General features: G+C 39.0%; 1 protein-coding gene across 4 annotated transcripts in view; it reads left to right on the top strand.

The window, feature by feature from the left end:
* atp13a3 (ATPase 13A3) overlaps nucleotides 1-16,984 on the top strand; it is a 33,446-nt gene extending 16,462 nt beyond the window's left edge. The window contains exons 10-34 of one of the 4 annotated variants that reach the window (XM_010756463.3): nucleotides 703-775; nucleotides 1,432-1,563; nucleotides 1,684-1,863; nucleotides 2,059-2,216; nucleotides 2,347-2,535; nucleotides 2,618-2,679; nucleotides 3,345-3,495; nucleotides 3,691-3,810; nucleotides 4,126-4,143; nucleotides 4,465-4,618; nucleotides 5,422-5,542; nucleotides 5,714-5,838; nucleotides 6,930-7,090; nucleotides 7,307-7,435; nucleotides 7,565-7,644; nucleotides 7,865-7,907; nucleotides 8,019-8,128; nucleotides 8,366-8,462; nucleotides 8,556-8,628; nucleotides 8,777-8,954; nucleotides 9,104-9,282; nucleotides 9,450-9,538; nucleotides 9,680-9,760; nucleotides 10,889-10,981; nucleotides 11,910-13,722. In XM_010756463.3, coding sequence (XP_010754765.2) covers nucleotides 703-775; nucleotides 1,432-1,563; nucleotides 1,684-1,863; nucleotides 2,059-2,216; nucleotides 2,347-2,535; nucleotides 2,618-2,679; nucleotides 3,345-3,495; nucleotides 3,691-3,810; nucleotides 4,126-4,143; nucleotides 4,465-4,618; nucleotides 5,422-5,542; nucleotides 5,714-5,838; nucleotides 6,930-7,090; nucleotides 7,307-7,435; nucleotides 7,565-7,644; nucleotides 7,865-7,907; nucleotides 8,019-8,128; nucleotides 8,366-8,462; nucleotides 8,556-8,628; nucleotides 8,777-8,954; nucleotides 9,104-9,282; nucleotides 9,450-9,538; nucleotides 9,680-9,760; nucleotides 10,889-10,981; nucleotides 11,910-12,107 — 2,994 coding nt within the window. In that variant the 3' untranslated portion in view covers nucleotides 12,108-13,722. Of the gene's footprint in view, nucleotides 1-702; nucleotides 776-1,431; nucleotides 1,564-1,683; nucleotides 1,864-2,058; nucleotides 2,217-2,346; nucleotides 2,536-2,617; nucleotides 2,680-3,344; nucleotides 3,496-3,690; nucleotides 3,811-4,125; nucleotides 4,144-4,464; nucleotides 4,619-5,421; nucleotides 5,543-5,713; nucleotides 5,839-6,929; nucleotides 7,091-7,306; nucleotides 7,436-7,564; nucleotides 7,645-7,864; nucleotides 7,908-8,018; nucleotides 8,129-8,365; nucleotides 8,463-8,555; nucleotides 8,629-8,776; nucleotides 8,955-9,103; nucleotides 9,283-9,449; nucleotides 9,539-9,679; nucleotides 9,761-9,856; nucleotides 10,812-10,888; nucleotides 10,982-11,909; nucleotides 13,723-16,838 lie in introns of those variants that run through there. The other 3 variants (XM_027290023.1, XM_027290022.1, XM_010756464.3) reach the window with 3 other exon arrangements.
* Nucleotides 16,985-17,348: the final 364 nt, after the last annotated feature.

The raw sequence follows: 17,348 nt of genomic DNA on the forward strand, positions 1-17,348 counted from the left end.
TGCTTGTTTGATAGTTTGTCAATTTTTTACCGACACTATGTATTTTTTTAATCAATACTGAATGCTGTGTTCATTTAAACTACATGTTTTAAACAGCCTTTCTGCACAGCCACAACCTGCAGCTTTTATGCTTACACTGTGTGGAGCGTTTGAGCGGAGTGGGTGTTGATACTAAATGTAAGCCTAAAGACACAGCCAGTTTCGTAAATTAATGAATTACTACTACTATAATATTCAGACAAACTCACTACAGTTTGTAATAGATCTTTTGATAGCAGCCATGTGGGAAATCGGACCATGCAACTGCTCAAGCTTGCAAGACAGACGACAACCGATCTGGCAGAAATTTAGCCTGATTCTAAAATTAGTTTGTGGTGGACCATTTCGGCTTAATCTGTACAGTCTCTGCCCGGCTTCAGCAGTGTCATCTCGCCAGATCATCTGAATCTTTTATCTCATATATGTCACATACGCATTCTCTCTGTTTTAGTTTAAATTGGCTTCTTCTGCTGTATGAAACTGTACAATAGATTAGAATCACAGGAATGCATATGTAAAGACAGCACACAGTCACCGCCCTGCTCATGTCTAATCCAGGATAGCATAAAGACTCATCTGACCACGGTCTGCTGCCCCTGGCTTCATTGTTCACAAACTCAGATGAAAGTTTTTCATCTGTTTTTCTTTGTTCCTCCTTTACAGCAATACATCATGCTTCACGATATGGTGGCAACTCACAGTATTGTCCGTGTGTCTGTATGCCGAGCCAACAATGGTTTGTAAATTTCTTTATTTTTGTGTCTTTATTTATTTACTGATTTTTGCTCTACAGTTATTTTAATGACATTACACTACATGTATTATTCTTTTCAGTTTCCTGCTTTCCAAACCAAACAATGCAGACTTAGAGAGAGAGAGAGACAGTTTGTGTGTTGTGTTTATGATAAACAGTTGGCGTGTATTTAAACGCACCCTTTAATGGTTCGGCACACCTTTTTAAAATGGGTGATTATGCCTGCAGAGCTTATGCATAAGCAATGACAGTCTCATCAGGTGTCTTATCAGCTGCAGCTGATTAAAATCCTTCCTATGAGTTGGCCAAAGGACAAAATTTAGAATCCGAATCAGTTAAAAATATTGTTGTGGATTGCACACCTCTATTTTTGTTTATGCATTAATCTACTGCCTGTGATGCTTCAGCTTTTTTCCCCCAATGCCTATAAAGGTGTGAGTAATAAGAGATGTGCTGAATGAGACTCTAGGGCTCTGGCACAAAATATCTCCTTTTTCAGATCCCACATTCACCATCTGCTACTGTTGGTTCATTTACACACTTTTATACACACCTTTCATTTGTTGCTCACACTGCTCTCCACCTATCTCTGTTTAATGCACACATTTGTCTTCTCCACTTCTTCATTGTGCTGGTAGAAATCGAAGAGATTTTGTCTACTGATCTTGTGCCCGGTGATCTGATGGTCATCCCGAGCAATGGGACTATCATGCCATGTGATGCCGTGTTGGTCAGCGGCACCTGCATCGTCAATGAAAGCATGCTCACAGGTTGGTACAGAAAGTAGGATAAACTGTTGATAAACTTTACAATTGACTACAACTACTTTCCTTTCAAAATGCTCTTTTTGTAAATCTCCAGTCCTAATATCAGTCTTCCTCTCTCATCAGGTGAAAGTGTTCCTGTGACAAAGACCAACCTCCCAAACCCGGTGTCAGGGGGCAGAGAGGAGTCTGACAGTGCCTACAACACAGAGGAGCATAAGAGACACACACTCTTCTGTGGCACCCATGTCATTCAGACCCGCTTCTACACAGGCGAACTGGTCAAGGCTGTGGTGGTCCGCACAGGTATGTTGTACATATGTCCTTGGATATGTGTTTTAAAAGTGTTAATGTTTGTAGGATCTGTAAATATGTGTAAATATCATTCTTCTTTGAGTAGAACATATTCTAATTATTTAAAGTAAGTTTTGCTGAGAGAGTCTGAGAAGAGATCAAAAATGTAAAGACTTTTCAAACTTCCCATGACAACTTCTTAACTAGGTTTCAGCACAGCCAAAGGCCAGCTGGTGCGATCCATCCTTTATCCAAAACCCACCGACTTCAAGCTGTACCGCGATGCCTACCTCTTCCTGTTGTGTCTGGTGGCTGTGGCTGGAATTGGCTTTGTCTACTCCATCGCCCTTAGTGTCATGAACAAGGTAATCTAGGATGTGACTTGTACTGTGAATTGCTACCAGGAGGGCAGAGTAATAGCTGGAAAGGTTGTAATCAAGACAAGTGATTATCAAATTATCAAACTTTTAACTTTTTATTTTATACCTGCCCCAGGTGCCAGCTAAGACGATCATTATTGAGTCCCTGGACATCATCACCATCACTGTGCCACCAGCGCTGCCAGCCGCCATGACAGCTGGTATTGTGTACGCCCAGCGACGCCTCAAAAACATTGGCATTTTCTGCATTAGCCCACAGAGGATCAATATCTGTGGACAAATAAATCTCGTCTGCTTTGACAAGGTGAGTAATAGGAATGGTCCGCACGAACCTCATACCATGAAACAAAGATCTGAATTAAATTCTACTTTCTGTCTACACTCAGACTGGAACTCTGACAGAAGATGGATTAGATCTATGGGGAGTCCAGAGGGTTGAGAATGGCAGGTAAGCTGATCTGTTTACAATTTATCAACTGCCACTGTTTTAATGAATTTATGCTCCGTCCCAAAGACGCCTTTATAAATCTGTGCGTTGTCTTAGTTTAGCTATTGCTGAGTTGTAACTGCTTCACTGATCAACGAATGGAAAGGATTTTGAATGTAGTCATAAATCTTTTATTGATATGGAATGATTTCTTTTATTTCTGATAGCTACGAAGCTGAAATATCAATCATACAATCAAAACACAATCACCCCTGAGCTCAAACAGCTCAAGTGAATTCATTTAGGTACCAACCAACCAGTGGCCACTTGGAGACTTTTTGTTATGGCATTCTCAATCACACATTGTAACATGCAGTAATATTAAATGATATAATTATTTCCTCAAATTTCATGTAATAGTTATTGATTGTGTGGTTATAATGCTTTAAAGAATTATCTGTATATTTCTGTGGACACAAATGTAGTGTTAAACCCAGCTTGTGTCTGTAACAGTACCCATAATCATACACTGTAGTATCTTTTTATACATGTCATTGAAATCTATTGCTTCTGGAAGCAATCATCAAAACATACTCTTCACATCGTAAATGACCCTTCCCATTTCTATGTCTGCATAAAACGTCTCTTCTTTCCTCATTCATCTCCCATTTCTCCTGCTTCTCCAGTTTCCACCTGTCGGAGGAAAATGCCTACAAGGAAAATCTTGTCAAGTCCCAGTTTGTGGCCTGTATGGCCACCTGCCACTCTCTTACTAAAATAGAGGGCCAGCTGTCTGGAGACCCGCTAGACCTCAAAATGTTTGAGGCTACTGGCTGGGTGAGTTGTTCTGTATCTATCCAGAAACACATGTTAGTCAGGGAGGCACATTAGGAATGTGGACACATAAGAAGGTGCATGGGGACAAACTGTAATCTATTTTATGTGTTCGCCACCAATGTGAGACAGAAAGGGGAAAAAAAGGGAATCTAAACAATATTGATCCTTACTTTATCTAAATCTTTGTCTGTCCAGATCCTGGAGGAGGCCACCGAGGAGGAAACATCTCTCCACAACCGTATCATGCCTACTGTGGTTCGACCCCCAAAACAGCTGTTGCCCCCAGAGCCTGCTGCATCACCAGAGCAGGACATGGTATGAACAGCAACCCAGTTGTTCAACTTTGTAACCACAGGTCCTCACAGTCAGGGAAATGTCTAAAATCATACACACTGGTGCTTGGTCTTGGACATTTGTGTAATTCATTTTTGACTAATACTAATTGACTTACAACATCTAAATCAACTGGCTGTTGGCTGTTATTAAACCAGCATATTCTTCTGTTTTAATGTAACATCAATAGTCATTACTGTCATAGCATGACAACAGCAACATTATTATTACCCTGAATAATTGATTTATTTGTTGGTCTCACAGATTCATCTCATTCTGTTCTTTTTCTCATTTTAGGAACTGTATGAGCTCTCGGTAAGTAGGCTACTTCTCTTTTGAAAATGTACTTTAGTACTGTATTTTTTTTGTTTTTATCTCCAAATGAAAAGTTCAGATTTTAAGGGGAAGTAGTAATATTGAGCAAAGATTATGGCCTTATATTAATAATTTCAGCCAGTTCATGTAAATCTCATTTGAAGGTCAGGCTTTTTGGTAATATTTTGATAAGTTGACAGCTTCTTACAAAGTTAACTGAACGCCACAACATTGTAAATGAATTTTGAGTTTGGTTTTTTTTTCGACATAAATGATCATGCCTGTTATTTGTTTTTTGTGTGTGTCTGTGTGCCTGAGCAGTCTGCGTATGAGATCGGTATCGTGCGACAGTTTCCTTTTTCATCAGCACTCCAGAGGATGAGTGTGGTTGCTCGTCTGCTCGGGGAGAAACGTATGGATGCTTACATGAAGGGGGCGCCAGAGGTGGTGGCTAGTCTCTGCAAGAAGGAGACAGGTGAGGTGTCTAAATACTGTAACTGCTATGGTGGGGGGGGGCAGTACTGGAAATATTATTATAAGGGATGCATAATATACGTTGGCTGAAAATAAATTAGATTATTATCATTGTTTTGATAATGACTTTTCAACTGATAATTGTTGTCAGTAATGGGGAGCATGACTGTGGAGTAAGGATGCTACTGAAAACCCAGCACTGAATGTTGATTTTTGCCTCTCTCTCCTCTGCTCTCTGTGTCACTGCTCGTTTGCACAAGCCCAGGACTGGCCTTCTCTGTCCATAAGTGCAAAAGAGGGACTGTACTAAGACCTGCTTAACAAGCATGCAGTACCCCTGTTTCACACAGCCATATGGGGCCTGTTGTGCTAATAGGGAATTGAAATATGCCAAGCCAAAAACAAACATTAATTGCAGAAAATAAGTTAAGTATAATTAGCTATGTATGTGAAAATAAGTTGAATCCTTGTAGACTTTAAGGCCGAGGCCAGACAGTCTCTCCGCCTCTCTACCAGCTGTATCTGTCCAGCAGTGACTGTCTTTACATGAGCAGCAAAGATATCAAGACAACGGATGAATAATGGTTTGCAGCCTTCTAATCTTTGGAGTCAGGGGATTTCGGTAACCATTAATTAGTCCAAGAGTATGTAAAGTTATTCAAATTAGGTCGTTTTTTTTTTTTTTTTTGCTTCCCCTGACCTGAGCACAAATGCCAGAGAAGTTTGATGTGTCTTCTTCACTTGCTGTCTCTTTCTTTCTCTTAACTTTACTGATTTCTTCAATGCCTCTTTGTGTCTTTACAGTTCCAGAAAACTTTGCAGAGGTTTTGGAGGGATACACCAAGCAGGGTTTCAGGGTCATAGCTCTGGCTCATCGTCGACTTGAGTCCAAACTCACCTGGCACAAAGTCCAGAATGTCAACAGGTAGTGTACTGTTTATTGATTTGACCTTCATTTCAAAACAATTCAAAGAACTTCAAGCTAATGATTCCTGCTGCTTTGTAGCATGCTACTTCACACAAAACGAGATGAAGACTCTTTTGTTTCAAACGTCTGATTCTGTTTCTTTCTTCCCTCTCTTCTCCTTTGAACTAGGGATCACATAGAGGCAAACATGGAGTTCTTGGGTCTAATCATCATGCAGAACAAGCTGAAGGCAGAAACCCCAGGAGTGTTGCAAGACCTCCACAGAGCACACATCCGCACTGTCATGGTTACTGGTGAGACTATGCACACGTGTGCACATGTACACATCATGGCTGACAGCATTGCGCCGCCGTGCCGCCATTGACTGCGGGGGAAAAAAAGGAAAGAGTGCACGTCCTTCAGTTCGGCCAGACTAGACATTTCTCTGAATCCAATAGAAGCTTAGCTTTCATTCTAGGCCTACTAACCAATCAGAAGTAGGGTGGGGCGGGACTAGGTGTTAACACTCAGACCCTTCACATGTCGTTGACAAGTCAAAAGTGAGCTTAATTAGCCTGCGGTAACAAGCATTGGCGCAGGATGGACCGCAAGTTCATGAAGCCCAGGGATGACACTAAAGATGTCGAGAAGGGTGTCAAAAAAATAAATGGTGCTGGGCGTCGATGGAGGATGTTGGAAGTGATGGCCAGGCCTTTGGTAGCTATTGCCACCTACTGACCTGTCTTTGTATTGCTGTAGTGTAATCTCTAGTCAGAGTATGCAAAGAGCAATGTGGTAAAAAAAAATTTTCCACTATCAGCCCTGACACATACTCTCATAAAGACATACACAGGCTTTAATTAATATCATCAAGCATCAATATAGTCACTTACAATGGTGTGACTCAAGCAGCAGAATGAGTTTGATAATCTGTGTATTGGCACTAAAGATTTATACCCCCTGTTATTTACTCAAATGTACCTGTAATCTCAACTAATAACATTTTCTAGATTGCCCAGATTAACTGGCACAAACTGGCTGAAACATCCACAGGAAGAATTTAATTATTCACTTTACTTCCAGGTCTTAAAAGGAAAGACAGACTATTAGAAAATATTTCGCATTGGAATTAAAATGAATTTAAAACAAATGAGTCATTCGTGATCTACACATATGGTATTAGGCACCATTTCAGAGCCAGGCGTCCGATTGTTGTAGGTTTTAATATAATGATAACGTGGGAAAATCTGCATATGGGCGATTACTAAACATTAGTCTATCTTTGCTTTTATCAAGATCACACATGACTCTTATCTCCAGTGGAGCTGATCAACATACAATAAGTAATGTAGTTTGAGTGAAAGAAAATATGCAAAATAAAATTCATGCTGTGTTTACATTCTAGGTGACAACATGCTGACAGCAATCTCTGTGGCCCGAGACTGTGGAATGATCCCTCCCCAAGACACAGTCATTATTGCTGATGCCCTCCCTCCCCATAATGGACAAGCTGCAAAGATCACCTGGAGATACGCTGACAAGCCGAGCAAGATATCTCACCTGGAGGTAAGGCGATGGGGCTTATGCTAACATGAATACACACATGAGTAATTAAGCAAGTAATGAAAAGGCTTGCTTGATCAGAAACACACACAATAAAAGACTGCATGTAGGCACACGCACTTCCTACACGTTATTTCTGGCACTGTACTCAGGGGATACAACTGTCTCAGATGTCTCTCATAATGTTTTTGCTCTAATTCATCTTCATCACTTTAACAGGAAGTAAACATCAGTCTAGAGGATGTATGTCATGTAGATGAGGAGAAAACACAAGAGTTGTACCACTTTGCTATGAACGGAAAATCCTTTGCCGTCATCGAGGAGCATTTCCCTGACATGCTTCAAAAGGTATTTCACATCACTCTACTTTTGTAAATAGAGCAAAAATAATGAAGTTGATTCTACTGTTTTTTAGGGATCATTTATCTCCATGATATCTAATGTTTCTGTTGTTATGATGGTGTATTTTTCCTGTAGCTGGTGCTGCATGGGACAGTGTTTGCCAGAATGGCCCCGGACCAGAAAACTCAGCTTGTTGAGACATTGCAGGGCGTAGAGTGAGTATTTATGTCAAACACATCATTTAGCTGTGAAAAACCCCTTTGAAATACTTGTTAGATCCATTACTGTATGTAGCAGCAGTAGTGTCAGCTGTCAGTCAGAACTATAAACAAAAATCAATACATTATTATTTTTCTTTTTTTTTATGGAGTTTGTCAAAGTATATGTGGTAAGGTTGAGCACAGAGTCTCATTGGTTTTTATTATTTGCACACAGCTACTTTGTTGGGATGTGTGGAGATGGTGCAAACGACTGCGGGGTATGTATGCCACTTTAAAAGTAATAGTAAGTGTGACAATAACAGGACATTAAGTGGACGTCAGTTGATTGCAGTCTGGAGATACTTGTGTTTCTCACTTTCCTCACTTAGGCTCTGAAGAGGGCTCATAGTGGCATCTCTCTGTCAGAGCTCGAGGCCTCGGTAGCCTCTCCCTTCACCTCAAGGACCCCCAACATCTCCTGTGTCCCGAGCCTCATCAGGTTTGTCTTGCCACACAATAAATTAAAAAGTAAAAGAAAATGAACTTAGCTCACCTCAAAAGCACAATGTTGTTGTACTTAAAGTTTTCTCATTCAGTTTGTGCAGTTTTTAAGTATTGAGCTTAAAAATAAATTACATTCTCACACTTTAACACAACAAAACCACCTCATGCATTTTTAGACAAATTCATAATGCTTAAACTTTTTGGAGATAACAGTGTTTGCTTGCTTTTACAGGGAGGGACGTGCTGCTCTCATCACCTCCTTCTGTGTGTTCAAGTTTATGGCTCTCTACAGCATCATCCAGTACATCAGTGTCACTCTCCTCTACTCTGTATGTAACGCTGCTCCCACAATCAATAGTAGCCGAGGAGTTGATGAAAACTCCAGTCTCTGACCTGTGCTCTTTATTATTCTTGTTTCTTAGATCCTTAGTAACCTTGGAGACTTCCAGTTCCTCTTCATCGATATCGCCATCATCCTCCTTATTGTGTTTACCAGTAAGTTTAAGAAAAGTGACAAGAGATAAAGATGTTTGTTGTTGTTTTTTGCTGTGATTATGTGTCTCACTTATTTTCTTTTCTCTTCACCTTTAAATCTGTTTTCTGCTCATCCTCATAATTTCCCTGTGCTCCTGCTTCTCTTTAGTGAGTCTGAACCCAGCGTGGAAAGAACTGGTGTCATGTCGTCCTCCGTCAGGTCTGATCTCAGGGCCTCTGCTGTTCTCTGTGCTGACCCAGATCCTCATCTGCTTGGGTTTCCAGACCATTACATTCCTTTGGGTCCAACAGCAGCCCTGGTACGAGGTCTGGACACCACTTACAGAGTGAGTACCTGCGAACATGCCGGTATAAAAACAAATATCACATCGCTACATAATTAATTGTAAACTAGTTTTAATTTATTGTGTTTTAAATAACTGTCATGTAGACAAACCACATCCTTATTCTTGAATCAAACGCTCTTCTCACCCAGTGTCTGCAACCAGTCATCCTACATCAACGCGTCTGACCACAACGACACAGAGGTGGACGACCACAACATCCAAAACTTTGAGAACACCAGCCTCTTCTATGTCTCCTGCTTCCAGTATCTCATTGTTGCCATCGTTTTCTCTAAGGGCAAGCCTTTCAGGCAGCCCACCTACAAGAATTGTAAGAAACATCTTAACATTAATTAGTCCCAAAACAGTTCTACAGTTATTTTTATATTATACAATTATAAATCAAATAAATATAAACACATTTATATTATACATTTATTATAAACAAATTAAATGTATTAATTTATACATTTGTGTGCTTGTCTGTCTTCTGCTCAGGGCCTTTTGTGGCGTCTGCCTTGAGTTTGTATTTTTTCCTGCTCTTTATCATGTTCCACCCTGTCCAAGGCATTGACGATTTTCTAGAGGTAAGAAGATGTCAAATACAAGAAACTTGATGTTTTGATATGATATAAAGGGCCAGTCCGTAATTAACAAAGTGTTGCAGTCACATAAAGCCTTATGATCAGCATTGGAGTATCTCTCTCTCTGTCTCTCTCTTTGTACAGATTGTTTGTGTCCCGTTTGAGTGGAGGGTAAAACTTTTCCTCATCACAGTAGTCAATGCTGCTGTGTCTGTTTTGGTGGAGGTAAGAAACACACTTGAACACATGGTAACAGTAGATGTTTTTCCTCATGTTCAGTTTTTGTTTTTCATGCAGTGTGCTCATCTTTGTCTCATTTAGCTGGACAGCAGGATCAGCCTTGTGTTGTGGGAAGAAATTATGTCGTAAAGTGAATATGTTGTCAGATCCAGACAAACTAAGGTTATCTGCAATAGTTCACACTAAAAGTATGTCAATGTCTTTGGTGAAAAGTATTGTTTTGTGGGGCTTTTTAAGTTCCTAATAGCAGTATATGTTTATCTTGTCTAATTTCTTGATAGACGAATGTTCTTTAAGAAAACTATTTATCGCAGTAGAACTGCATGACAATGGTTTACGCTGGCCTGTCACCCTCTGTGAAGCAGTATCACTATGCCTTTGCCTTCGTTTTCAGATAGCTGCCCTTGCATGCATGCACTGCTTAGCAGACACCCTAAATGATGATATTTCCTAAACTACCGAAAAAACGTTGAAATCCCGTTCACCTTTTTAAAGGCAGAATCAGTAGGATTTGTTGGTTGCAGCTTGTAAGCACAACATTCAAAGTTAGCCCTTCTGTAGCTTCCTCTCGGATGCGTGCTTACGCCTGGTCGCTACATTTTTATGTGATGTGAGTCCCACACTCACACACCCTGTGTGCTGTTATGGGCAGGGGTTACACACCCACTGCCCAAAGACTGACAGAAACGTCCCCAACAAAGAAAAAAAGGAAATGGAGGCAGAGGGCAGATGCAAACAACAGCACACATATCTAGTGTTTCATAAGTAACAATTGAGAGAGAATATCTTTGTAAGATACAACAAAACATACTCATTCTGCCTTTTAGGAAAGAAAAAAAAAAGAAGAAAAAAAATCAAGATGATTTTGCACATAATCAAATGTTTCCAGTGTTTTGAGACAATAGTATCCAAGCACTCTCTTCTAACTAATTTGTGAAATCTAATTTTAACCTCACATGTTTTAACACAAAAATCTTTCGTACACTGTGGCCCTACAAAAGCAACTGAAGACCTCTGTGCAAAATAAAACAAAAAACAACAACAGCAGACGCTATGTGAAATCAAATTAGCCTCTCTGTAATTCTTTCCCCTGCCCACTGCACTATTCCATAGACCTTCATCCTTGACATCGTCTTATGGAAGCTTGTGTTCAGCCGAGACAAACAGGGCAGCTTTGGCGTCACTCCTGCCGCCCCGACACCACAGGTTGGGAATATCTGTCACCTTCTTTTTAAGCCCTTTCATCTTCCTTTTGTGTGGTGTTCCCTGTCTCTGTCCCCACTTCTTTCCTCTCATTTTACAGACTACACCTTTCTATTCTAACCTCTAACCAAGACATGCATGTGTGAGATGTCGATCTCATTCTGATTTGTCCTCTCCTTCTCATGTCCCCCCTGATGGCCCCTTTTTTATTATGTGACTAAGATACATTTTGTTGCTGTGCCCATCCACAGCAGTGCTTTGCTCCGCTATATCATTATTATATTTTTCCAAGCCTTGGATACCTCCCATTTCTTTTTTTTTTCTTTTTTTTTTTTGTGTTATTATCGCCTCCTCTCCCTTTTCCCACTGCACCTTCAGGTTTAGCCTATGCTCTACCTGCCGCAATTACCTCTTAGTTTTTCTGTTTCGTCCTAACTATGTCAGTCAACACTGTCAGTGGTTCATATGAAATACAGTATATTTAAAATAGAAGCTGGCAAGCCTTAAATTTGCTTTCCAATATAAGGCTAATGAGAAATGTATTTATTTGACATTCATTTGTAAAGATCTGCTGTGGAATCTTTTTGTTTGTTTGATCTTTGACTCCATGAGCTTGTTTTTAAGGAGTGGACTCTGGTTTTTAAGCTATCTACTGCCAACTCCTTCGAACTATTATCATGCTGAATTTTGTTTTGAATGACTTGCATGCATGCACACTCGCAGTTTACCAGTGTCAAGAAATGTGCCTGCCTGTCACACACAAAGAGCTCCTCAAGTTTGATATTTTACATTCAAAAGTTATATTAGCATGCAAACGTCCCGTTTTGCATTTGCCAGAACAAGTGTTTTAAATATGGAACCTTTCATCCCTCCCTTTCCTCCTTTCTCTGTTTTATTTATTTGTTTATTTTTGGGGTTGTGGCATTTTCAGGGGGGCATTGACCTGTGGGGGTACAAGTGTCTCTCCTGGCTGTGCTGCCCACGCAAGATGGCACCAAAGGCTCGCTACATGCATCTGGCCCAGGAGCTAAGTGTGGACCCTGACTGGCCTCCAAAGCCGACCACTACCACTGAAGCCAAGCCTCGCCCAGAAAACGGCTCCACCTATCAAATCATGCTCAACTCCTAGCACCCCCCCAGCCCCAGAATCTAATCTATTCCTTTCATACAGGAGACATGTGTTCAATGAACACACATTCAGTCTATTCAAACAGAACTGTCACGAGATATTTTCTGTTTACTGCTCAGAGATTTGTGTGTAATACTGTAGTTCCAGAGTTACTACAGTATTTCACATAAGAATCAAAAAAATTCTGTCAGTACTCCTGCTCTTTCTGGCTCCTCCACTTGCGCACACTCAGGTCTCTCTTGCTTGTCTTTAAATGTCATTTAAACATCAGTAACATTAAATGTAAGTCCCATTCGTTATTGCAATGTCTGTTCATCAAAGTTGATGCAGCATTGAGCCCAGCCCGGGAGGGGAGTTGATAAGTCAGGTCGAATTAGCGTGTTGACCTCTTCAGATCTTTGTCTGTGTGAAAGGGATGTAAAAAAAAAAAAAGAAAAAGGAGAGGAGATAAAGTCCCACTCTGCTTCAGAGCTAGTTTCTGGCATACATGTGCTGTCAGAAATGTGACGAATGCTAGAAAATAATAATTGTTAGTGCTTCAGATTCCATTCAGTCACTGTATTAGATATCTGTTTTAGATAAATAGTGAAATAGCCCATATCATGTCTCAGCCTTTCAGAATGGTTGCTCGAAAAATCGTAGATTATGGAGAAGTACAATGTAGGATGAAGCTGATCCTAGCTGAGAAGCAAGGCCAAGCAAAGCCAAGCAAGGCTCCACAGCAAGGCCATTCTACGTTCATGTTTCTGAGCCACCACCACCACCTCACTTTTAGGATGCTCAAAACTGTTTGAGAGCAGTGCAGGCTCTGATTGCTACTGTGTAGTGGTCTTATGCATGTGTAAATATATCTATTGTTATTTTAATGAGCTAGTATCACCACCTGGCAAGCACTCATCGGAAAGCATACGATCTTAACCAAAAAGAAAAGCTTTATCGTGGACCCCCAGGGATGAATGATATTACTCATTTAAGACCAGTATCCAAATAGTCTTTCAAGCACACTGAGTTGTAGAAGATTGAAAACACAGACTAATCCGTGGGTTGCATTTTCTTAGTAATTTGGCCAAAACTTCCATGCAGAAAATACTAAGGATTGTAAAAGTAGAGGATTTAAAGAGAACAGTGAGAGAGACAGATGTGCTGACCCTCTTCCAACCACAGGCTGGGACCTGTGAGCGAATCTGTTTGTCAGAGTTTAACTTTAGGGTTTTTAACAAAGATATTGTTGTGTACAAAAAAAAAAAAAAGACAAAAGGACAAAAACAATGTTCATCTCAAGTTTTTAGCCGTGCTAGCTAGAGTAGTGAACCATGTTAGTCTTGTTTCAGACTGAAATATCTCAACAACTATTTGATGTAATGAAAATCGGCACAGACTCATGGACCTGATTTATTTTTTTATTTATTTTAAGCCATGTCATGTCACCAATCATGTCAACAACTCTTTATTTCATAATACCATACCTCTAAAACTAATGACTGAATTCTCATCAGCCTCAGATTTACTTTCATATTAATGAACAATGAATAACAATTCTGGCAGCGAGCTTCTTTTTTCTTTTATCCCACTCGTGATAAACAACAACTTGGTTTACTTTTCGTCTGATTTAAAATTTAAAAAAATGTGTAATGACCTTTACACCCTCATTGGGCCGCTGCTATGGCTCTAAACCTTTAATCTTATGTTCTTGCATCTATGAGCCATGTCCTGTCAGCATATAGTGACATCAGTCAGGAGACTAAAGGCCTACCAAGACTTGCATGAAGCCAGCTCTTTATCATCATGTTCTGAAGACTTGATGGTTGCAATACTAGAAATCTTACAAAGAATACAGCAGTACTGTAGAATTAAGAAACATTTACATTAACATCTCTGTATTTTGAAAAACAAGAAAGCATGCATCTGGCTGGTTGTTGTGGGCAGTTAATCACATGCATGAGACCATATTAATCAAGGCATCTTACATTTACAAACTCATGTCATATTGGCTCCAGAAAGCCAGTATTACTACTTTACCTTTTTTTTCTTTTTTTTATACAAAATTTCTTCCTATGGAAGACTGATTAATTGTGTAATTGTAAATCAAAGCAAGGCATTGTGCATCTCATCAGCTCACTGTTCTTGGCACACTCAAAACATCCATGCAACAACACACACTGCATAAGATGGATGCCGGTTATCGTATACACTTGTATTCATGTATTACACATAGGCTACCTACATAGAGAGCTAAGGGCTATATTTTATGTTCACTGCTCTTTCTTTGATATTTAAAGTGATCCTCCCCCAAATCTGTGTCAAATACTCCCTCACTCCCTGTAAACTGGTGGTGGCTGTAAAACTTTATAACTTATATTATAAAATGGAAATTCAGTCTGTTGAGAGTGATTCCAATAATGGCTTTACTCATCTAACAGTTAACACTGCACTAGGGTAAACTTCCTTGAAATTGGCACCACTAAAAGTCATTGTATGATATCAAATTGAAGTGTTTTATAGCAAGCACAGACAGATGTATGGGGGAGTTTCACTTTAAGCAAAGACTCCAACACAATGTCAGTATAACTCTGTGCTCTGCATAGCAGCCTGCCTTTCATGAATTGTATGGTTTTTAAATAGTGTGTCCCAAAATATTTGTGTTGAGTGCTAATCATTAGTTATGAGGCGCCATGTCAAAGAATGTCAAACTACAGTAAATGTAATGTTACTCTTCCGACCTGACAAGATGAAAATCACATCTCAAATATCGGGCAAGATTTATTATCTGACCTCAATCAAATATGACATTGCATTTACCTTGTCCATTGATTAGTAATTATTTTATTTACATAGAAACAAAATCGCAACATATTTCCAATATATCTGTAGTAACAAGAGTCTGACGTTGCTCAGTTCCTAAAAGCCATTGTCTATTCAGATACTTGTATTAATATTACAAATGCATATGAAACTTGGGATCCATGCTGTTTTTCTGACGAGGTATGTGACCACATGGATACAATGTTTATTTGATGAGGAACGTTCTGGTGTTTAGTGGGTAAATTGTCATTGTGAGAAGGATACAGCAGATGAAACTGATGAGAAATGTTTAACACGGCTCAAATTCTTGTGCCAATTTTCAGAGAGATTCTGATATCAAAGAAAAATGTCTAAATGACTAATTTCTGTTGGATTTGGATGACTGATTTACTCGAACATGGGCCACGAGTTTCTGTGCCTGTGTATTTTCAGTGCTCTTTTTTCTTTTTTATGTTTGCCATCAGGGTTTTTCTTTCCCTAGATACATACGAGGCTAAAATTGAATGTTATTTAAAGAACTCAATTTAATGCAATACTATGGCTATTGATTCTATTTCCAAAGACTTTTCATCACCTCTGTATTGGTTATTTGAAAAAAAAAAGAATGGAAGAAAAGTTATAGTTATTTTAACCTGTTTAGTTCTGTCAAGAATGATTTGACTCAGCAGAAGTGGATGATAATATAAGAGGTTGGATTCTATCTGTATATATGAGATGTACATTTCTAGTGTGTGCATAAAAGTCAAAAGATTCATATATATTATATTATATATATTATATTATATTATATATATATATATATCTATATATATATATATATTATATATATATTATATATATATTATATATATATAGTATGGTTTTTGGATTATCCAAGGGCTGGTGTGTCTTTTTCTACTATTTTGGTACTGTGTTACAATCAGTTGTCTGTCTACTTTTGATTTGTACTGTCTGTTGGATTTATTTGTACTTTCACTTTTGTTATGGAGTTATATTAGCTTGGAGCTTCCTTATTTGGGCATGAATCGCGGGCATTTATTTCACAATTTGAATCAGTTATTGTGAAGTATGATCGGGGCAATTGGATCAATATTTGTTCTGTCTTTGGGTAAACATCATGCATCACATGTCTACTGTAGACTTCCAACCATTTGGAGTGGAAAGATTTATCTCTGCAGGTTTTACTTCTCAGCTATTCTTTCTCTTTTGAAACCAAGGATCCGACACAAGAAGGGAACTCAATTGATCTAGTATAATTGGCGCCGCCTCATAGTGAATTCAGAATTTGGGCAACATCTGACAATCTTGTTACTTTTCTGTCCGATCGTTAAATGTACATATTTTACTTTGTCTAGAATTTCCTAAAAAAATATTTTGCATCCATGTACAATTTAAAAAAAATGTAATTGGGGAAAAAAGAATGTGCATTGCTGCTTGATATCGGCGGTCTATTGTAGAAGATTATATTGCTGCTAGGGGCAAAATGATTCAGCCTCAGCTGTGTTATAACTGTGCACCTCGATACAGAAAATCCATAATTTGAATGACGTGCAAAGTGTAAATACTATTGCTTTTCTTCGCTGCAGTTTTGCCTTTTATTCTGACACAGCTACGTCAAAGCAATGGATTTTATGCTAAAACCTCTATGCTCTTATACAGGTACAACATATACCAAGTGTTGACAGTTAGCATTGGCCTCTTATTCAAGTCATGTATTTTAAACAAACCATTGAATGGCATTTAGATTGAGTCAGCCACTGAGTGCTTGAAGCCTCACGTGGACGTGGTTTCCTCAGGGAAATGTGTCTATTTGTAATGAATAGAGAAAATAATAAAAGTTGATACCCAAACTGAATGAAAATATACTGTTGGTAAAGCATTTTATTACAGACCATCTGTATGTCAGCTGTCTGTGCTTTTTATTTGCAGTTCCCACACCTCAGGAAGAGGCTCCTCTGAGGTATATGTATTGTTTTTATTGGCAGAGATGTACATTTTTTGAAAATTTTTGTACTTTATAATTTATTTTTTATTTATTTTCATTTCTTTTTCCCTGAGGATTGTATTTCAGATTTATCTTGATTTCTTTCTTTTCAATAAATGTTGTCAAAACCGCACATCTATGAGTATTTTGTGTCTATTGGGCATTGATGGGAAAGTGTATGGACATGTACAGAATGGTTAGCTGGTCTCAGGTTGCCAGCATGTTGCATAAATAAATAATTAATTTATTATTTGTAGAGCTTACCTGTTCAGAGAGGTTATACCAATCACATGCATGTAAACAACTGAGCAGCATATGATGCATTTTTTATACAAATTTGGACTTTGGGGGATCTAGCCCTGAACTGTTTGTTTTTTTCCCAATACAGTTTCAATCTTTGCTGTTCCCCCTTTCAAGTTCTCCTTTTCAAGTATACAAATGTAGCTTAACGGTAG

Source organism: Larimichthys crocea, chromosome XVII (assembly GCF_000972845.2).
Source record: "Larimichthys crocea isolate SSNF chromosome XVII, L_crocea_2.0, whole genome shotgun sequence".
Lineage (NCBI taxonomy): Eukaryota > Metazoa > Chordata > Actinopteri > Sciaenidae > Larimichthys > Larimichthys crocea.